The sequence below is a fragment of the Bufo gargarizans genome, chromosome 3 (assembly GCF_014858855.1).
Source record: "Bufo gargarizans isolate SCDJY-AF-19 chromosome 3, ASM1485885v1, whole genome shotgun sequence".
NCBI lineage: Eukaryota > Metazoa > Chordata > Amphibia > Anura > Bufonidae > Bufo > Bufo gargarizans.
In genome coordinates, this window is record NC_058082.1 from 486,438,050 (window position 1) to 486,461,478 (window position 23,429).

Below are 23,429 nucleotides of genomic sequence, written 5' to 3' on the forward strand. Positions count from 1 at the left end.
ACACAGCCACAGGTTAGGTAATAAGCCGTGAAGGCGCTAACAATCTTCAAACAGTGAATTATATTTATGGAGATTTTTATCATTTTCCTGGACCCGCAGTAAATGTTTTTGGTGTCTTTAGTAGTTACCTGAAGTGAACAGACATATCAAATATTTTTTAGATTGTATACTCGCAATGCGAAGCTTGAAAATAAATGAGGAGATAAAATTGCCCACATTGTCAGTCTGCAGGAGTTTCCACATGTTCCTGCAATACGCAGTCTTCTAGTGGTTAAATTAGTTCTGATCTCTTACACTTATGGGTGCTATTTATAATGTTCCATCCATCTCCAATTGCTGGCCTTATACATTCTGCCTGGTTTTAGTTTTCATTTCATTTTTAGTGGTCCTAAGTAGAGTTGAGCGGACACCTGGATGTTCGGGTTCGAGAAGTTCGGCCGAACTTCCCGGAACTTTTCGGCACTAAAAAGGCTGTAAAACAGCCCAGGAAAGGGCTAGAGGGCTGCAAAAGGCAGCAACATGTAGGTAAATCCCCTGCAAACAAATGTGGATAGGGAAATGAATTAAAATAAAAATAAAATAAAATAAATAAAAATTAACCAATATCAATTGGAGAGAGGTCCCATAGCAGAGAATCTGGCTTCACGTCACCCACCACTGGAACAGTCCATTCTCAGATATTTAGGCCCCGGCACCCAGGCAGAGGAAAGAGGTCCCGTAACAGAGAATCTGGCTTCATGTCAGCAGAGAATCAGTCTGCATGTCATAGCAGAGAATCAGGCTTCACGTCAGCCACCACTGCAACAGTCCATTGTCATATATTTAGGCCCAGCACCCAGGCAGAGGAGAGAGGTCCCGTAACAGAGAATCTGGCTTCATGTCAGCAGAGAATCAGTCTGCATGTCATAGCAGAGAATCAGGCTTCACGTCAGCCACCACTGCAACAGTCCATTGTCATATATTTAGGCCCAGCACCCAGGCAGAGGAGAGAGGTCCCGTAACAGAGAATCTGGCTTCATGTCAGCAGAGAATCAGTCTGCATGTCATAGCAGAGAATCAGGCTTCACGTCACCCAACATTGGAACAGTCCATTGGCATATATTTAGGCCCAGGCACCCAGGCAGAGGAGAGAGGTCCCGTAACAGAGAATCTGTCTTCATGTCAGCAGAGAATCAGTCTGCATGTCATAGCAGAGAATCAGGCTTCACGTCACCCAACATTGGAACAGTCCATTGGCATATATTTAGGCCCAGGCACCCAGGCAGAGGAGAGAGGTCCCGTAACAGAGAATCTGTCTTCATGTCAGCAGAGAATTAGTCTGCATGTCATAGCAGAGAATCAGGCTTCACGTCAGCCACCACTGCAACAGCCCATTGGCATATATTTAGGCCCAGCACCCAGGCAGAGGAGAGAGGTCCCGTAACAGAGAATCTGTCTTCATGTCAGCAGAGAATCAGTCTGCATGTCATAGCAGAGAATCAGGCTTCACGTCACCCAACATTGGAACAGTCCATTGGCATATATTTAGGCCCCGGCACCCAGACAGAGGAGAGGTTCATTCAACTTTGGGTAGCCTCGCAATATAATGGTAAAATGAAAATAAAAATAGGATTGAATGAGGAAGTGCCCTGGAGTACAATAATATATGGTTAAGGAGAGGTAGTTAATGTCTAATCTGCACAAGGGATGGACAGGTCCTGTGGGATCCATGCCTGGTTCATTTTTATGAACGTCAGCTTGTCCACATTGACTGTAGACAGGCGGCTGCGTTTGTCTGTAATGACGCCCCCTGCCGTGCTGAATACACGTTCAGACAAAACGCTGGCCGCCGGGCAGGCCAGCACCTCCAAGGCATAAAAGGCTAGCTCTGGCCACGTGGACAATTTAGAGACCCAAAAGTTGAATGGGGCCGAACCATCAGTCAGTACGTGGAGGGGTGTGCACACGTACTGTTCCACCATGTTAGTGAAATGTTGCCTCCTGCTAACACGTTGCGTATCAGGTGGTGGTGCAGTTAGCTGTGGCGTGTTGACAAAACTTTTCCACATCTCTGCCATGCTAACCCTGCCCTCAGAGGAGCTGGCTGTGACACAGCTGCCTTGGCGACCTCTTGCTCCTCCTCTGCCTTGGGCTTCCACTTGTTCCCCTGTGACATTTGGGAATGCTCTCAGTAGCGCGTCTACCAACGTGCGCTTGTACTCGCGCATCTTCCTATCACGCTCCAGTGCAGGAAGTAAGGTGGGCACATTGTCTTTGTACCGTGGATCCAGCAGGGTGGCAACCCAGTAGTCCGCACACGTTAAAATATGGGCAACTCTGCTGTCGTTGCGCAGGCACTGCAGCATGTAGTCGCTCATGTGTGCCAGGCTGCCCAGGGGTAAGGACAAGCTGTCCTCTGTGGGAGGCGTATCGTCATCGTCCTGCCTTTCCCCCCAGCCACGCACCAGTGATGGGCCCGAGCTGCGTTGGGTGCCACCCCGCTGTGACCATGCTTCATCCTCATCCTCCTCCTCCACCCCCTCCTTATCCTCGTCCTCCAGTAGTGGGCCCTGGCTGGCCACATTTGTACCTGGCCTCTGCTGTTGCAAAAAACCTCCCTCTGAGTCACTTCGAAGAGACTGGCCTGAAAGTGCTAAAAATGACCCCTCTTCCTCTTCCTCCTCCTCCTCCTCCTCCTGGGCCACCTCCTCTTCCATCATCGCCCTAAGTGTTTTCTCAAGGAGACATAGAAGTGGTATTGTAACGCTGATAACGGCATCATCGCCACTGGCCATGTTGGTGGAGTACTCGAAACAGCGCAACAGGGCACACAGGTCTCGCATGGAGGCCCAGTCATTGGTGGTGAAGTGGTGCTGTTCCGTAGTGCGACTGACCCGTGCGTGCTGCAGATGAAACTCCACTATGGCCTGCTGCTGCTCGCACAGTCTGTCCAGCATGTGCAAGGTGGAGTTCCACCTGGTGGGCACGTCGCATATGAGGCGGTGAGCGGGAAGGCCGAAGTTACGCTGTAGCGCAGACAGGCGAGCAGCGGCAGGATGTGAACGCCGGAAGCACGAACAGACGGCCCGCACTTTATGCAGCAGCTCTGACATGTCGGGGTAGTTGTGAATGAACTTCTGCACCACCAAATTCAGCACATGCGCCAAGCAAGGGATGTGCGTCAAACCGGCTAGTCCCAGAGCTGCAACGAGATTTCGCCCATTATCACACACCACCAGGCCGGGCTTGAGGCTCACCGGCAGCAACCACTCGTCGGTCTGTTGTTCTATACCCCGCCACAACTCCTGTGCGGTGTGGGGCCTGTCCCGCAAACATATGAGTTTCAGAATGGCCTGCTGACGTTTACCCCGGGCTGTGCTGAAGTTGGTGGTGAAGGTGTGTGGCTGACTGGATGAGCAGGTGGAAGAAGAGGAGGAGGAAGCCGAGAAGGAGGAGGTGGCAACAGGAGGCAAAGAATGTTGCCCTGCGATCCTTGGCGGCGGAAGGACGTGCGCCAAACAGCTCTCCGCCTGGGGCCCAGCTGCCACTACATTTACCCAGTGTGCAGTTAGGGAGATATAGCGTCCCTGGCCGTGCTTACTGGTCCACGTATCTGTGGTTAGGTGGACCTTGCCACAGATGGCGTTGCGCAGTGCACACTTGATTTTATCGGATACTTGGTTGTGCAGGGAAGGCACGGCTCTCTTGGAGAAGTAGTGCCGGCTAGGAACAACATACTGTGGGACAGCAAGCGACATGAGCTGTTTGAAGCTGTCTGTGTCCACCAGCCTAAATGACAGCATTTCATAGGCCAGTAGTTTAGAAATGCTGGCATTCAGGGCCAGGGATTGAGGGTGGCTAGGTGGGAATTTACGCTTTCTCTCAAATGTTTGTGAGATGGAGAGCTGAACGCTGCCGTGTGACATGGTTGAGATGCTTGGTGACGGAGGTGGTGGTGTTGGTGGTACATCCCCTGTTTGCTGGGCGGCAGGTGCCAGCGTTCCTCCAGAGGCGGAGGAAGAGGCCGAGGCGGCAGCAGCAGAAGAGGCCGAGGCGGCAGCAGCAGAAGAGGTAGCAGGGGGAGCCTGAGTGACTTCCTTGTTTTTAAGGTGTTTACTCCACTGCAGTTCATGCTTTGCATGCAGGTGCCTGGTCATGCAGGTTGTGCTAAGGTTCAGAACGTTAATGCCTCGCTTCAGGCTCTGATGGCACAGCGTGCAAACCACTCGGGTCTTGTCGTCAGCACATTGTTTGAAGAAGTGCCATGCCAGGGAACTCCTTGAAGCTGCCTTTGGGGTGCTCGGTCCCAGATGGCGGCGGTCAGTAGCAGGCGGAGTCTCTTGGCGGCGGGTGTTCTGCTTTTGCCCACTGCTCCCTCTTTTGCTACGCTGTTGGCTCGGTCTCACCACTGCCTCTTCCTCCGAACTGTGAAAGTCAGTGGCACGACCTTCATTCCATGTGGGGTCTAGGACCTCATCGTCCCCTGCATCGTCTTCCACCCAGTCTTGATCCCTGACCTCCTGTTCAGTCTGCACACTGCAGAAAGACGCAGCAGTTGGCACCTGTGTTTCGTCATCATCAGAGACATGCTGAGGTGGTATTCCCATGTCCTCATCATCAGGAAACATAAGTGGTTGTGCGTCAGTGCATTCTATGTCTTCCACCGCTGGGGAAGGGCTGGGTGGATGCCCTTGGGAAACCCTGCCAGCGGAGTCTTCAAACAGCATAAGAGACTGCTGCATAACTTGAGGCTCAGACAGTTTCCCTGGTATGCATGGGGGTGATGTGACAGACTGATGGGCTTGGTTTTCAGGCGCCATCTGTGCGCTTTCTGCAGAAAACTGGGTGGGAGATAATGTGAACGTGCTGGATCCACTGTCGGCCACCCAATTGACTAATGCCTGTACCTGCTCAGGCCTTACCATCCTTAGAACGGCATTGGGCCCCACCAAATATCGCTGTAAATTATGGCGGCTACTGGGACCTGAGGTAGTTGGTACACTAGGACGTGTGGCTGTGCCAGAACGGCCACGTCCTCTCCCAGCACCAGAGGGTCCACTAACACCACCACGACCATGTCCGCGTCCTTTACTAGATGTTTTCCTCATTGTTATCGTTCACCACAACAACAAAAATATTATTTGACCCAATGTATTGAATTCAAATTCAGGCCTTTTTTTAAAGACAACTAACACTATCTGGCTATCTATTTAGGTACCGTATTACACTAATACAGGCACAGCAGTAACCACAGATTTAGCTGACTATAAATTTGAGGCCTATTATTTAGGCGCTGGGTGACAGGTTTAGGTTTACTGACAGAATTAGACTTGGAAATGCACAGTAGCGTGTGTGTGAAGTTATTCAGAATGACCCTATGTGCACCTTGAATCTGATATACCCTTTTAGGGATAGATTTTAAATAGCTCTGATACAGCAGAAACCACTAAATTAGGAAATTGCTAAATTGGGAATTGTATTTCAACCCAGAACAAAAACTGTGCTTTGACGGACACTAAATAACTTGACCAGCCACACCAGTAACGACAGATTTAGCTGGATATAAATTTGAGGCCTAGTATTTAGGCGCTGGGTGACAGGTATAGGTTTACTGACAGAATTAGACTTGGAAATGCACAGTAGCGTGTGTGTGAATTTATTCAGAATGACCCTATGTGCTCCTTGAATCTGATATACCCTTTTAGGGATAAATTTAAAGTAGGCCTGATACAGCAAAAACCACTAAATTAGGAAATTGCTAAATTGGGAATTGTATTTCAACCCAGAACAAAAACTGTGCTTTGACGGACACTAAATAACTTGACCAGCCACACCAGTAACGACAGATTTAGCTGGATATAAATTTGAGGCCTAGTATTTAGGCGCTGGGTGACAGGTATAGGTTTACTGACAGAATTAGACTTGGAAATGCACAGTAGCGTGTGTGTGAATTTATTCAGAATGACCCTATGTGCTCCTTGAATCTGATATACCCTTTTAGGGATAAATTTAAAGTAGGCCTGATACAGCAAAAACCACTAAATTAGGAAATTGCTAAATTGGGAATTGTATTTCAACCCAGAACAAAAACTGTGCTTTGACGGACACTAAATAACTTGACCAGCCACACCAGTAACGACAGATTTAGCTGGATATAAATTTGAGGCCTAGTATTTAGGCGCTGGGTGACAGGTATAGGTTTACTGACAGAATTAGACTTGGAAATGCACAGTAGCGTGTGTGTGAAGTTATTCAGAATGACCCTGTGTGCACCTTGAATCTGATATACCCTTTTAGGGATAAATTTAAAGTAGGCCTGATACAGCAGAAACCACTAAATTAGGAAATTGCTAAATTGGGAATTGTATTTCAACCCAGAACAAAAACTGTGCTTTGACGGACACTAAATAACTTGACCAGCCACACCAGTAACAACAGATTAAGCTGGATATAAACTTGAGGCCTAGTATTTAGGCGCTGGGTGACAGGTATACGTTTACTGACAGAATTAGACTGGGATATGGCCAAAAAATAACCACACTATTGATGGTTAAATGCACTTGGTGTGACAGCTTGACCAACCACACTACTGAGGGTTAAATGCACTTGTTGACAGGCTCAGCTTGCCCCTGATGTAGTATATGGCCAAAAAATAACCAGATTATTGCTGGTTAAATGCACTTGGTGTGACAGCTTCACCCTGATGTAGGATTTAGCCAAAAAACAACCACACCATTGAGGGTTAAAGGGACTCTGTCACCAGTTTCTAACCCCCACTTTTAAAAATATTGTTCTGTCCATGGAGCCCTTGTGATTACTAAGGTGTTGTTATAAGCTAAATCTGCTGGCTCGTTTTGATAAAAAAACGTTTTATCTAACCTGTCAGTCATATAGTTAAGGTGCCCAGGGCGTTTCTCATGGCCTGAAGATGCCACCCGCCGCCGCCGCCGCCGCCGTTGGTGCCCAGCTCCTCCTCTGCTCTCGTCAGCGCCGCCTGAAAATCATGAGATACGCCTCCGGCTCTCCCTCACTCCCCCCTCCTTCTTTTCTAAGATCCCGCGCGTGCGGCAGTGTTCGCGTTATCGGGAGGTTGAGCGAAGTGCTCGCGCATGCGCACTTCGCTCAATGAGGCTGAACCGAAAAGTCTGCACGGGCGCATCAGGCACAGGCCTGTGCGCACGCGTGGGATCTTAGAAAAGAAGAAGGGGGGAGTGAGGGAGAGCCGGAGGCGTATCTCATGATTTTCAGGCGGCGCTGACGAGAGCAGAGGAGGAGCTGGGCACCAACGGCGGCGGCGGCGGGTGGCATCTTCAGGCCATGAGAAACGCCCTGGGCACCTTAACTATATGACTGACAGGTTAGATAAAACGTTTTTTTATCAAAACGAGCCAGCAGATTTAGCTTATAACAACACCTTAGTAATCACAAGGGCTCCATGGACAGAACAATATTTTTAAAAGTAGGGGTTAGAAACTGGTGACAGAGTCCCTTTTAAATGCACTTGGTGGCAGCTTGTGCTGGCACACCACAAGACACAAAATGGCCGCCGATCACCCCAGAAAAAAGTGACTGAAAAACGCTCTGGGCAGCCTAAAAACAGTGAGCAATTCAATAGCAGCAGTTCAATCATCCACAGCTGCAGATCGATCTCTGAATGAAGTCCTTTGGAGGAGTTAATCACTGCCTAATCTCGCCCTAACGTCGCGGCTGCAACCTCTTCCTATGCTGATCAGAGCAGAGTGACGTGCGGCGCTACGTGACTCCAGCTTAAATAGAGGCTGGATCACATGGTGCTCTGGCCAATCACAGCCATGCCAATAGTAGGCATGGCTGTGACGGCCTCTTGGGGCAAGTACTATGACGCTTGTTGATTGGCTGCTTTGCAGCCTTTCAAAAAGCGCCAAGAAAGCGACGAACACCGTACCCGAACCCGAACCCGGACTTTTACGAAAATGTCCGGGTTCGGGTCCGTGCCACGGACACCCCAAAATTCGGTACGAACCCGAACTATACAGTTCGGGTTCGCTCATCCCTAGTCCTAAGGCCCTTCTACACAGGCCTATGATCAGGAACATTTAAACACCCCAGCAATCATCCAACAACCACATACTTGTTTGTCGAATGATCTCATGTTTTATATTAACATAAAAATAATGGTTTTGCGAGGCACATCTCCTCATGTAAAGGGGGAAGTAATGCCACCACAATGGGGGATGAACGATCATACAGACCCTCAGCAGATTTGGTTTTCAGTATTATCTCTATGCTGATGACACTAACTATATACCTCATCCCTTGACATCACTGTAACAGTACTATAAAACACCAGCGATTGTCTGGCAGTTGTCTCTAAAATCATGTCCTCTCTATACCTGAAATTTAATCTCTCAAAAACTGAACTTCTTGTTTTTCTTATCTACCCACCTACCTAAGCCTTATATTTCAGTTTCAGTCTGTGGTACTATTAGAACTCTTGGGCAGGTTGTCTACTGTCTTGGCGTTATGTTTGACTCCAAACTTTCCCTTGACTCCCAGATTTAGGCACTTGCACACGCTTGTCACACCTTTCCTCACGGTAAAAACGGCCAAAACTTTTGTTGATTCATTCTCATCTTGACTACTGTAACTCATTACTAATCGGTCTTCCCCTCACTAAACTCTCCCCCATTCAGTCTGTCCTAAATGGGCTCATCTTTTTGTCCAACCACTACACCAATGCCTGTAGCCTGTTCTAGTCACTTCACTGGTTGCCCATCCACCACACAATACAGTTCAAACTTCCCACCCGCACCCATAAAGCTCTCCATCGTTCTGCACTTCCATACATCTCCTCCCTCATTTTTTGTCCATCACCCTACTCGCGCTCTCCGTTCTGCCAATGACCTAAGATTAACACCCTCCACAATTCGAACTTCTCACTGGGAGAACACCCAGGGAGAAACAGGGCAGACACCTCCCAGTATAACCAAGTCAGCGAAAATACCGGTGGAAATAGCAGGAGAACGGAGCGGCGCCCCAAAATAATAGTGCAGTGAGATCCCGGGATGCAGCTCTACACAGCATGATAGTTATCTTACAATGTTTGGACCGATGAAAGGTCCTCTTTAAGCGTGCCATCTAATCATTATATGCTGTTGGCAAACAACTAGTCAGTATGGGGATGAGCTATGGCATTAGCGATCGCTCCTCCCCATACTCTGGAGGAGATCGCTGCATGTAATAGCAGTGGTCTCCTCTGCTAGTAAGCAGGGGATTTCCAGGAAGGAATGCTTCCCTCCCGATAATCTCCTGCAAAATCTATTAATGTAATACATCCGTTTGAGCTACAGCAGGCTATTCTATGCATATTTGCCGGGTTACAGCCAGATCTCTGCCAGTCCCCATTATAATGAATGGGAGCAGCTGGCATTCAGGCAGCTTCCGGCAATGGTGAATGTAGTGATCTCTAGCAGGAACAGCCTGCCGAAACACTAGTGTGAAAATAGCCATAAAAAAACACACCTTTAGGCAGGCTTCTCATAAATGACTACTCCCCATTTACCCCCAACAGTAATCCCCACACTCAATGAACTAGCTCAAGCAGTTCCGTCTACATTACTCTATTTTGGGGGGAAAAAAGGCTGGATCACTTTAGAACACAATCTATTTTACCTTTTGTGTCACCCCCATTTCCTCAGATTGTAAGCTCTTGCGAGCAGGGCCATCACTCCTAGTGTGTCAGTTGTATATGAGCCTGTAATTATGTGATGTCTACTTCAATTTGTACATGAGCCCTATAAATTGTGAAGCGCTGTGGAATATGGTGGCGCTATATAAAAAAAGATTATTTTTAATATTATTCTAACAACCTTTCGTGTCCCATGCAGTTTGCATTGGCCTGTGTAAGAGGCTCTTTAAAACAAGTGCCGATCGACTTGTAATTTCATTGATCGGCACTCGTTCCATGCTGAAATCAACCTGTGTAAAAGAACCCTTATTATCATCATGACCCAATCTCCACATCGCACAACAAATAGCAATTACTGGTGGGATGAGAGACAGGGATCCTCAGGGATGAGAGACAAAGGGCATCTTTTACCTACGTAACATAAAATATGTTTTACCAGGTTATTTTCCCAAAACAAATAATTTCTGTGCTGTGTATTTGTCTCTAGTGGACGCCATACAAGCTTGTAGTGCAGTATTTGTAGAAAGTACTACCGGCAACAACTCTTCTACTGAGGCTCCGGCATGCTCCAGCCTATCCACCTCTACTCAAGTTAAAGCCAGACGGTCTAGCCTTTTGAGCATGAGCAGTGAAATGTCAAGTTCTTCAGAAAGCCTGCCATCTGCAAAAATTGCTAACAGTAAGTTATTTCTCATTAGCGCGGATTGTTCAATTGTTTTTGCGGAACCTTCTAGAATTAAACTTGAATTAACTTTTGCTCATCTGAGCCAATACATTCTAAGGCTACATGCACACGACCGTTGTGTGTTTTGCGGTCCGCAAATTGCGGATCCGCAAAACACTGTTGGCGTCTGTGTGTGTTCCGCAATTTGCGGAACGGCACGGACAGCCATTGATATAACTGCCGTTTCTTGTCCATTTTGCGGACAAGAATAGGACAGGTTATATTTTTGGGGCGGACCACAGAACGGAGCAACGGATGCGGACAGCACACGGAGTGCTGTCCGCATCTTTTGTGGCCCCATTGAAGTGAATAGGTCCGCATCAAAGCCGCAAAAACTGCGGGTCGGATGCGGACCAAAACAACAGTCATGTGCATGAGGCCTAATACTGTACAGTATTCAAACAAAGTTTTATGCGAATCGACTTTGGATGTTTCATCCAAAGTCGATTCGCTTATCCCTGATCATGACCAGTTTGTATCCTGGTGAAGGCTCTAAACCAAGGATGGGCAAGCTGCGGCTCTCCATCTGTTGTAAAACTACAACTCACAGTATGCCCAATCTGCCTACAGCAGGGCATGATGGGATTTGTAGTTTTACAACAGCTGGAGAGCCGCAGTTTGCTCATCACTGCTCTAAACTTACAAACAGCTACAGACGTGGACAAAATTGTTGGTACCCTTTGGTCAATGAAAGAAAAAGTCACAATGGTCACAGAAATAACTTTAATCTGACAAAAGTAATAATAAATTAAAATTCTATAAATGTTAACCAATGAAAGTCAGACATTGTTTTTCAACCATGCTTCAACAGAATTATGTAAAAAAATAAACTCATGAAACAGGCATGGACAAAAATGATGGTACCCCTAGAAAACACAGAACATAATGTGACCAAAGGGACATGTTAATTCAAGGTGTGTCCACTAATTAGCATCACAGGTGTCTACAACCTTGTAATCAGCCATTGGGCCTATATATATGGCTCCAGGTAATCACTGTGTTGTTTGGTGATATGGTGTGTACCACACTCGACATGGACCAGAGGAAGCAAAGGAAAGAGCTGTCTCAAGAGATCAGAAAGAAAATTATAGACAAGCATGTTAAAGGTAAAGGCTATAAGACCATCTCCAAGCAACTAGATGTTCCTGTGAGTACAGTTGCACATATTATTCATAAGTTTAAGATCCATGGGACTGTAGCCAACCTCCCTGGACGTGGCCGCAGGAGGAAAATTGATGACAAATCTAAGAGACGGATAATCCGAATGGTAACAAAAGAGCCTAGAAAGACTTCTAAAGAGATTCAAGGTGAACTTCATGCTCAAGGAACATCAGTGTCAGATCGCACCATCCGTCGTTGTTTGAGCCAAAGTGGACTACATGGGAGACGACCAAGGAGGACACCATTGTTGAAAACGAATCATAAAAAAGCAAGACTGGAATATGCCAAACTACATGTTGACAAGCCACAAAGCTTCTGGGAGAATGTCCTGTGGACAGATGAGACAAAAATCGAAGTTTTTGCCAAGGCACATCAGCTGTATGTTCACAGACGAAAAAATGAAGCATATCAAGAAAAGAACACTGTCCCTACTGTGAAACATGGAGGAGGCTCTGTTATGTTCTGGGGCTGCTTTGCTGCGTCTGGCACAGGGTGTCTTGAATCTGTGCAGGGTACAATGAAATCTCAAGACTATCAAGGAATTCTAGAGAGAAATGTACTAGCCAGTGTCAGAAAGCTTGGTCTCAGTCGCAGGTCATGGGTCTTGCAACAGGACAATGACCCAAAACACACCGCTAAAAACACCCAAGAATGGCTAAGAGGAAAAAATTGGACTATTCTAAAGTGGCCTTCTATGAGCCCTGACCTCAATCCTATTGAGCATCTTTGGAAGGAGCTGAAACATGCAGTCTGGAAAAGGCACCCTTCAAACCGGACACAACTGGAGCAGTTTGCTCATGAGGAGTGGGCCAAAATACCTGCTGAGAGGTGCAGATGTCTCATTGACAGTTACAGGAAGCGTTTGATTGCAGTGATTGCCTCAAAAGGTTGCGCAACAAAATATTAAGTTAGGGGTACCATCATTTTTGTCCATGCCTGTTTCATGAGTTTATTTTTTTACATAATTCTGTTGAAGCATGGTTGAAAAACAATGTCTGACTTTCATTGGTTAACATTTATAGAATTTTAATTTATTATTACTTTTGTCAGATTAAAGTTATTTCTGTGACCATTGTGACTTTTTCTTTCATTGACCAAAGGGTACCAACAATTTTGTCCACGTCTGTATATAGTTCAGCAGATCACATTATTCACATGCCTTGTAAAGAAAGATTTGTGATGGTCATTTTGGATTATGGGCAAACTATTATATGGTCACCAACTAATCGATTGTGTTTTTAAACCAGAGTTCTCTATAACCTAATCACGGATTTCTGGGCACATAACTTCCCTTTTAATGCAAGGAATTGAAGGTTAACATTGAGCATATTAAATGATGCTTACATGGGTGGCCAAAAACAGTTTAAAGCTATTTAGAGGGAGTCTGTCAGCCGTTTTGACCTTTCTAAACTGTTGACAGCACAGGTAGGGGGTTGGGAAAGCAGCACGAACATATTGTTGTGGAGATTTTATCATTAGGAGTCATGTGAATATGAAGTTTTATTCTGGCAGATTCTGCTCCTGCAAGTGCCCAGGGCGGGACTTCACTGTGACGTACTCTCTGCATTGAGCTGCTTCACGACACCTCCCAGCTGTAGCACCCAACCAAGAGATCACTCAAGGGGAGGGGCTGTGAAACAGCTCAATGCAGAGAGCATGTCAGAGTAAAGCTCCGCCCTGGACACTTGGGAGAACAGAATCTGTCAGAATAAATCTCTATATTCTCACTACTCCTGAAGAGAAAAGCTCCACAAAAAGTAGGTTTGTATTACTCTCCCCAGCCCCTAAATAGTGCTATCAACAGTTTAGCATTGTCAGAACTGCTGACAGACCCCCTTTTATTTTTCCTTTCCACCATGCTGAGATAAATGCAATTCACATTGTGGTGCACTTAGTATGGCCCAATGTTATACATCAGTATAAAGAAAGATCATGAGCTTAGAAGAGTCTTTTCCATATAATGGAGTCCCCTGTATGATAGGGGTGATTTATCCATGATAGTAGGGGTTCTTTGCGGAAGGGACATATGGATCCGCATCCATGTGTCCATTCCACAACACAGATAGAATATGTCTGCAAAATGCGGACCACAGACCCATTGAAGTCAATAGGTTCGCAAAAGATGCAGATGCAACACGGACAGTATCCATATTTTGTTGATCCACAATTTGCAGACCGTAAAATACATAACGTCGTGTGCATGAGACCTTAATTTCCTTATTTCTCTGTCCATCTCAGTAACATCGTTGAGGTGGATGCACATGCTCAGTTCCATCCTTTAACTGCCACCAGTCCTATCTACCTTTAGAAGCAGTGACAGTTACATGAAGAGAAGGGCACACGGACCACATCTGTGTTTTGTGTATCCGCTATTTGCGGGCTGAAAAACGGATGTGATTGTGTGCATGAGGCCTAACAAACAGCAGGTGGCGCTATACAGATACATTTTATTAAATAGCTCACTGGTTATACAAAATTTTTAATTACATGTAAATACAAAAGGATTCAGATCCAGGTGCTGGTTTGAAAAATGTAGAATATTTTTCATGGGACAACCCCTTTAAATGTTTGTACCACACACTATAAATGTCCGGACGGCTTGTCTAACATCATATTGAGGCGGAACATTAGCAAAGCTGCATTAGATCGGTGTGAAGTAAAAGCTCTTTGCTTTTGTAAAGTGTTATTTTATTCGTACGCACAGCATCCATGGTGATCCTCGATGACAAAATGCTTGTATTTTTTCACAAGAACTGAATGACATTTAACCTTGAGCCATACAGATAATTCTCCAGGCATCACCGCTAAATCATTCATATTCACACAAAAAAAGTTTTATTGTATTCAAACATGTCTTGGGAAATGCAAATGTTTCTCTAAATCCACAGGAACCTAGAAAGCTTAGATGAAATTTTATAAGGGTTTTTGATAGACGAGAATATTAAATGTGTTGGAGGCACCTTTAATAAAAAAAAATAATTATAATCTGAAAGAATTGCACCAGCACAGTGCAACAACTGTCAATTATAGCGAATGGGACTAAGCTGCGATAAAAGGCACAGCCTATAGACAAGGGCGGCAATGTTTTTGTGGGGAAAAAAGTTTTTTGTGATCTCAGACAACTCCTGAAAACTTCTTAAAAATATTCACTTTCTATCTTGCTTCCGTAGTTACAGCTAATTGGTGGGGAACAAAGCGCATTGATTACGCCTTATACTGCCCTGATGTACTCACTGCCTTTCCGACTGTGGCACTGCCACATCTTTTCCATGCCAGTTACTGGGAATCAACAGATGTGGTGGCCTTTATTCTAAGACAGGTACGATTTCATGTTCCTTATCTTTTAGGCCGTAGTTACCTGTCAGTAAATCAGAGATGAGTGCTGTCCATGTTCTCCACAGACAGCACACAGATCTATGCTTGTTTTTCCACTAAAAACGCCAGAAGACACATACCACTTTGGTCCTTGATGCAGACCAACCATGATCATTGAAATCTATGGGTTTGTGAAAGCCTCTGAGAGAACACAGATGGCATCCATGTTTTGTCAGTGGTTTTCATTGACCATTGGTAGGGGGTTCTCTGGAAATCCCATTTTCATGCCAGCAGTGCATGTGGAATACAGATGACACATGGAGGGCAAACAATGGATGCACAGACCAGAAACACACCCTTCATGGTTATCTTCACAATTGAAACACTAACTTTTTTTATATCAATAGGGATCAAATGAGCTCTTAACAAGAACTGCCTCTGATGCCACCAGATGTAAGGCAGCTATCCTATAAGTCAATGCTTGACCCTTTAGTTAGGCCTTGAGACATCACTTGGATATTAAATAAGCCAGCATCTCATCTGCAGACAGCTGTTTTCGGGGTGATTGCCCCTAATCAGTGCAGAGCAGAGAGTCCTGGCTTAACTGAGTGAGGCCTAAGTCAGAGTCTGGGAAGAGAGCGCCTTAGTTGGCTTGAGGAGACTTTTAGGCCATACATGCTCCTCTGGAATTCTGGGAAGAAAGGGATGCAAATGAGCTCTTAAAAAGCTCTGCCTCAATCGCCTATAAGTCTCCTTATGCCGATTAAGGAACTCTCCTCTTTAAAATGGGATTCTCATCGAAAGTTAAACAGAAACAGCAGCAAATATTAGTAACTAAGAAAAAATACTGTTTTTTCCCATCCTCAGCCGTGACAGTATGACCACAAGGGTGGCCCCCACTGGCAGGTGGAAAACACAGGAGGCTGCTCCAGCTAAGCATGGCTGAAGCAACCTTCAGACATGTGCTACACAGTGAGGCTTTATAGGCCCAAGTAGCCACACCCAACAAACACACCCAGGGCACACACACACTGAAAGGGAGTTAACCCTTTCACCACCAGGGAAAGGAAAACAGCAACTTAAAGGGAAAGTGTCCAAGCCAAGAACACACTGTGGCTGTTGCCGCAGGCAACGACATGGGTGGCAACCATGTCCTGGGAGTCAGCCCGAAGGCCAGGACACTGCCACCACATGTACACATACAACCAAACGTTGCCACGGGCAACCACAGTGAAGGAAAGATGTCAGTGTACACCAAACATAAAACAGAGTGCACACCAGACATACAAAAGTGCATACATACTCGCACACAAACTCCAAGGCAACCGCACACATAACTGTTGTCCGCGGCAACCGCACCTGAGGCAAACAGCAAAATGCCTCCAGCTGCGGTTGACACAACAACCCAAACCGCGGGCAACTGTATGCGGCTCCCAAGGAGTCACGGCCATAAACATGGTCGTGACACCATATCTCCAGAAGGATATCGATACTTTGGAGAGAGTTCAGAGAAGAGCTACTAAACTAGTACATGGATTGCAGGATAAAACTTACCAGGAAAGATTAAAGGACCTTAACATGTATAGCTTGGAAGAAAGACGAGACAGAGGGGATATGATAGAAACTTTTAAATACATAAAGGGAATCAACAAGGTAAAAGAGGAGAGAATATTTAAAAGAAGAAAAACTGCTACAAGAGGACATAGTTTTACATTAGAGGGGCAAAGGTTTAATAGTAATATAAGGAAGTATTACTTTACTGAGAGAGTAGTGGATGCATGGAATAGCCTTCCTGCAGAAGTGGTAGCTGCAAATACAGTGAAGGAGTTTAAGCATGCATGGGATAGGCATAAGGCCATCCTTCATATAAGATAGGGCCAGGGGCTATCCATAGTATTCAGTATATTGGGCAGACTAGATGGGCCAAATGGTTCTTATCTGCCGACAAATTCTATGTTTCTCTGCTATGGTTGAGCAGATGGATCGCAGTAATTTTTACTTCTCATGAAGACAACCCCACAAAGAAAACTGCTCTTTGTAAGTGATCTGACAAAAATAAAGGGAAGGGGGGCTCTATGACATCCATGTGCCCTTTAAAAAAGGCATTTTTTATTATGTGTCAGCTCCGATTTACTACGTGAATGATGTGTACATGTTTTCTGTATACCAATGAACTTGCTGGAGGGCATGAGCACGGTTCATAAACCTCACATCGCACAGCATGCATTCGACATCTCATCCTTGTCAGTTTATGATGGAAATTAATAGACAGAAATGTACTGCAGTGAGACATTAGTCTCATATCTATTCAACTTCTACTTATGTCTTTTGATACTAGATAGCCTTTGATCGGGGACTCATTAAGTAGCAGGTCAGACAAATTGTACTATGATGTCAGTTCCCCCTTTAATTAGTGCTCCCTTCTCTTTCAGCTTATGCGGTATGAGAGTGTGCAGATACAGCAAAAGGAAGGAATCGACACTATGAACATGAGCCCCTCAAGTCGCCAGGAGAAATGGCTGCGAAAGAGGAATCACGTCAAACTGCGCGTATGTCCCAAAAGTCTAAGAAAAACTACGACATCCTGCATCATTAAATGGGTTTTCTGAGATTTCAATACTATCCTGATTATCTGATGGGTGGGGGTCCGACACCCAGTACCCCCACTGATCAGCTGTTTGAGAAGGCACGGCTGAGTGCCGCAGCCTTCTCAGAGCAAACCAAGTACAGCACCGTACATTGCATGGCGGCCATGCTTGGTATCATGCTCAGCCTCATTCACTTCTATGGGGCTGAGCTGCTCCTAGGCCATGTGCCCGATGAACGTGAAGTCACTGGCCGAGGAAAAGCTGGAGAAGGCCACAGCCCTCACAGGAGAGCCAGTGCCTTTTCAAACAGCTGGTCGGCAGGGTTCCCGGGTGTCGGACCCCCACCAATCAGATACTGATGACCTATCCAAAAGATAGGTCATCAGTATTAAAATCTCAGACAACCTTTAAATGAGGACCTGTCACCTCTCTTGACATGTTCTAGAATGCTGGAGAGTCTTTTCTTATATCTGTATGTGATGCTATTACTCAATTATTCCTGATAGAAGTCTATAAATCAAGGTCCAGCTGAGTGTTACCAGTTGGGGTGTGTCCTTGCACTGATTGGATAGAGAGTGTCAGAATGTGCAGGGAACACCCAGCTGGACCTTTATTGCAGACTACTGGCAATTTATTTAGTTGGAATAATATTATAGCAGGAATAATAAAGGAAGAACATAATGTAGAGTTATAGGAACAAATACTCCTCATAAAATACAATTATTTACCAATACAGAAATGTCAGACAAGGTGACATGTCCTCTTTAAGATAAACTATATACCTAGAACTTTATATTCAATGTCCAGGACTACAGGCGTTGCTAGGGTCGAAAAAGATCCGGGACCCAAGCCCCAATGAATATGGCCCAATTCTCTAAGTCCCCCCCCCACACCGCATTTTGCTGTACTTGCTATACAGCAGCACATACCTGTCGCATCCAGTGCCTCCAGGTGACGTCTCCTCCGATGTAGATCTTCTGTCATCATCTTCTCCATTTGGTCTGTACATCTTCTTTCAGCTGCACCTCGTCTCTGCAGAGTGTGACACATAGACATCATAGCTTCCTCACATTTCTATCATCATCCCCCAACCTGGAGTCCCCACAGTGTTATCCTGCTGCTTGCTGAGCTTCCCAATACCCCCAAATACTATCCTGAAGAAAAATAACTGCCATACAGATAGACCCCCCCCCCCCATAGTAATAATGCTCCTCATAGTCCCACCAATTGTAATTCCCTTCTAGAATGCCCTCATTAGTAATACTGCCCCCTACAGTGCCCCCAACCCTGATAACGGTCCCCAAGAGTGCCCCCATTAGTAGAAGAGCCCTCCAGTATTAATAATACCCTCACAGAGCTCCCAGTAGAAATAAAGCCCCCTATTTTTTCCCCCAGTAGTAATAAAGCTATCTAAAGACCCCTCAGTAGTAATAAGGCCCCCATAGTGCTCTTAGTAGAAATAAGGCAGATCTAGTTATATTCCTTCCTCCACCATACAGTCCCATGTAAATAACATCACACCATCTCTCCAGCCCCCTCCAATATACAGTCCCATGTAAATAACATCCCTCTCTATCTAGAGCCCCCTCCAACATACAGTCCCATGTAAATAACATCACTCCCTCTAGCCCAGGCAACTTCTTTCTGCCTGTTGGTTTCCTGACACCCTCAGGCCTTGGGATACTGCCTCTTTATGCCTGTCCAGGAGCCTTCTCTGCTGTGTTACTGAGTCTTGCCAACACAACACACCTCTGTATTCCTGCTGCACTGCCACTGCTGCTGTTGTTCTTGTGGGTCCCTAAAAACCTTTTAGTAAAAGCCAAGGCTGCACAGCTTGCACTCTGTGTCAGGCTATTGCTGAGCCTCACTTCCTGCCAGCCCAGTACTGATAAGATGAGCGAGGAGCAGCCGAGCCAGCCTGACTTCCTGTGCACCCACAGGATAACTAGTAAGAGGAGAAGTGAGGAGGAGCCAGCGGCCAATCAGGTTAGAAGATCCACTGCAGTCGTCGCTGTCGTACTTAGCGCAGCGGTATTGCGCTGGCGCCGCCGGCTATGTGAGTCAGCCCAGGAATCAGATGTTATGCCGCAGCTGATGTAAGCCAAGTAGCTGCCTTAATAGATGTAATATCGCAGTGTGCAGCACTGCAGCCAGTCACCACCAGTCTCCCGAGTCCCGAGGTTCGTGGCAGTTGTAGTTTGATTCGGGGCCCTGGCCCCAGATAAAAAGCCCTAGCGACGCCCCTGTCCAGGACTGATATCCATATTTCTATCTCAGATGGCGTTGAGTATCTCTGGTGTCACATATCAATTCAAGCCACCAGTCCCTCTCTTGCACAATGAGTGACAGTGCCAGGCGATCCAGCTGTCACCCCCTTACAGCAGCATCTGGCGCTAAGCACTAGCTGAACACATTTGTCCTGCTGCCGTGAACACAGCGCCAACATGTTTGGTGAAACTGTCTGGATCCTGACTACAGGCGAATGACGGGGGCTTAGATGTCTCCTGCTTGAACCTTGAGAAAATTGGCCAATAAAGTGTATAAGGGAATGGCATGTCATTGTGTAGAAGACCTCCAGTAATTATTGCAGAATGCAAAACGTGTTGTCACCCAGCAATGGCAAAAACCTGGGGTCTACAAAAACCCTTTTTTCCCACCATATCTGGATGCGTTCATGTTGTGCATTCTCCATTCTCTGTCAGAAGAAGAGAGAGCGAGAGAGAAAAAAATAAAACAGGATCCAGTAAAAAAAAAAAAAAATGGATCCTGCTGCATCAGTTGTCATCCTTTGGAGCCATTTCCGTCTGAGATACTTTCACACTAGCGTTTCTATTTTTCGGTATTGAGATCCGTCATAGGGTGTCAATACCAGAAAAAAACGCTTCCATTTTGTCCCCATTCGTTTTCAATGGGGACAAAACGTAACTGAACAGAACGGAGTGCTCCAAAATGCATTCTGTTCCTTTAAGTTGCATTCTCATACCGGAGAGCAAATCGCAGCATGTTGCGGTTTGCTTTCTGTCATGGGATACGGAGCAAGACAAATCCATAATGACTAGAGATGAGCTAATTTTAAAAAAATTGGATTCGCTGGTTCGCTGAATTTTTGGGGACAAATTTGGTTCAATCCGAATATATTTACGGCGAATTAAGTTAAAAACAGCTATTTCCTGGCTGCTAAGAGGCTTCATAGTGGTGTAGAACACTGTGCCTTGCAGTAACACGCATAGGGAGTCTGCTGTGGTGGTGAAACAATACTGTGAGTCAGTATGACATGCAGACGACAGGCGTCGCTCTTAGAATCACTGCACACTTCGCTTATTTTGAAAGTTACAGGGCCAAAACTGACCAAATAACTCAGGTGTAAACTCGGCCTTATAAGTCAATGTTAGAGTCAAGAAGAAGCGCACTCCTTTTACACCGTCGGCAGCTGATTCCACATAGATGTCTAAAGAACCTGTTCTATTAAACGCGAATACAAGTAGAGCCCCCCGACAGAGTGGAGAGGGTGTCAGCAGTAAGTTTGTGTTGACGTCACTGATTATTTTGCCCTTCCTCTGATCCGTCAGAACAATAACCCACAAAGAAACGGATCCTGTCTGTGGAGAATCTGCCTTCACTCGGCCAGCATTTGCTCAATAATCCATCAGTATTGCTAATGCCTAAAAAAACAGGACTGGATCTAAAATAGAGATGACACGTGAATGGAATGTTTACACGTCTTATGTGTTTTGTACCCACTCCTGCTTTTGGCTACCTAGCAGCATCAGGAAAAGGCCACCGAGTGGCACAATGACAGAGTCTGGAGTTTGCAGCAGTATGAGGAGGCCACCAAGTGGCACAATGAGAGAGTGTGGAGGTGGCAGCAGTATGAGGAGGCCACCAAGTGGCATAATGACAGAGTGTGGAGGTGGTGGCAGCAGCAGTAGCAGCATCAGGAGAAGGCTACTGAGTGGCACAATGAAGAGTCTGGAGGTGGCAGCAGCAGCATCAGTAGGAGGCCACTGAGTGGCACAATGACAGAGTGTGGAGGTGGTGGCGGCAGCAGCATCTGGAGGAGGCCACAGAGTGGCACAATGACCAAGTGTGGAGGTTGAGGCAGCATCAGTAGGCCACAGAGTGGCAAGGTGACATAGTGTGGAGGTGGCAGCCGCATGAGGAGGCCACAGAGTGGCACGACGACGAGAGATTGCGGAGGTGGCAGCAGCATGAGGGGGCCACAGAGTGGCCGCTTGGTTTAGTCATTTATAGGGAGTATGGAACAGAAGGTTAAAATTTCTCAACTTAACACAAATTAATAATACACGTTCTCCAGCACAAAAGGCTTGGCAAATTGATTGTCCGTGTATTTCCCTCGAAGATTGGGATAATATATTGGGGAATTTAAGCTTTAATCTGAGTTTAACTTTCTTATAATTTTAATTAAGTTTTGGTTCAATATAATATTCAATATTTAATAAATTTAATAATAAAAACTAAGTGTTGCCTATGTCAGGAGATAATCTGCCAGTCTTCTGTTTATTCAACAATGTGGTTAGGATGGAGAAAGCATTCCAAAAAAGCAATTTATCTCCACCTGGAGACGAATCCTGTCAAGATTGATGCAAGCGCAGTATCGGCTACTCATCGACCCAGATACTTCTGGGGGAACCTGCCTGGCATAAACAGGCCTCTAGTAGCTACAGACAATGAGAAGACAAAGCGTCAAGATAGCTTTGAGCCCAGAAGAGTCGCAACGTTAATCAAGAGCGATGAACGCTGAATAAAATTGGTATTTCGACCGAAATACTTCAATAAAGATTTTACCGCATTTAACCGCAGCGCTGAACGCTCAATAAATTTAGTTTTTCTACCAAAATACTTCAATAAAGATTTTACTGCAGTGCTGAACGCTGAATAAAATTAGTTTTTTGACCGAAATACGTCAATAGAGATTTTGCCGCATATAACTGCAGCGCTGTACGCTGAATCAAATTAGTTTTTTTGACCGAAATACGTCAATAAAGATTTTACCGCATATAACTGCAGCGCTGAATAAAATTTGGAGCGTCCAGGTCATCAGGCATCTATTCGCTTCACTGAAGGATAATTTTGAAAGTGTGTAGAAGCCACACGGGGCCCCCATGCTGCAGATTTATCATGGAGAAATCATGGAGATTTTACTGCATATAACCGCAGCGCTGACCACTGAATTAATTTTGTTTTTCAACCGAAATACATCAATAAAGATTTTACCACAAATATTACTGCAAAAGTGAATGCTGAATATATTTTGTTTTTGAACTGAAATAATAAAAACTTCAGACGTGAAATGCGTATTTATCTTTCTTTTTGTACTGAAAAAGGCCAGTAAATGCTTTTAGCAGAAATAAATGCACCAGTGAAGTGTGTATATTTTTTTCCTTTTTGTACTGAAATAGGACACTGAACGCTTTCACCACATATAACTGCAGAAGTGAAATGCGTATATTTTTTTCCTTTTTGTACTAAAATAGGCCACTAAACGCTTTCAAGACATATAACCGCCGCTGACGTGAACTGAGAATATATTTTTATTTTTGGACTGAAATAGGCCATTAAATGCTTTTAGCAGAAATAAATGCACTAGTGAAGTGTGTATATATTTTTCTTTCTGTACTGAAATAGGCCACTAAATGCTTTTGCCACAAAAAACTGCACCGGTGAAGTGCGTATATATTTTTCTTTCTGTACTCAAATAGGAAACTAAATGCTTTTGCCACAAATAACTGCACCAGTGAAGTGTGTATATATTTTTCTTTCTGTACTGAAATAGGCCACTAAACGCTTTTGCCACAAATATGTGCACCAGTGAAGTGCGTATATTTTTTTCTTTCTGTACGCTTTCAACACATATAACTGCAGAACTGAACTGAGAATATATTTTTCTGTTTGAACTAAAGGCTTTTCAACATAGCACTTGCACCCCAAGAACAAATTGCTGGAATGACCGAGCTGTATAATGGCCATTTGGATC

At 45.4% G+C, this 23,429-nt stretch overlaps 1 protein-coding gene across 1 annotated transcript in view; it reads left to right on the top strand.

The window, feature by feature from the left end:
• The window catches only part of LOC122932456 (membrane-associated phosphatidylinositol transfer protein 3-like), an 802,287-nt gene that overhangs the window by 764,126 nt on the left and 14,732 nt on the right, over nucleotides 1–23,429 (top strand). The window contains exons 11-13 of the mRNA XM_044286869.1: nucleotides 10,134–10,325; nucleotides 14,702–14,850; nucleotides 17,279–17,395. Of these exons, the coding sequence (XP_044142804.1) occupies nucleotides 10,134–10,325; nucleotides 14,702–14,850; nucleotides 17,279–17,395 (458 nt within the window). The remainder of the gene's footprint in view (nucleotides 1–10,133; nucleotides 10,326–14,701; nucleotides 14,851–17,278; nucleotides 17,396–23,429) is intronic.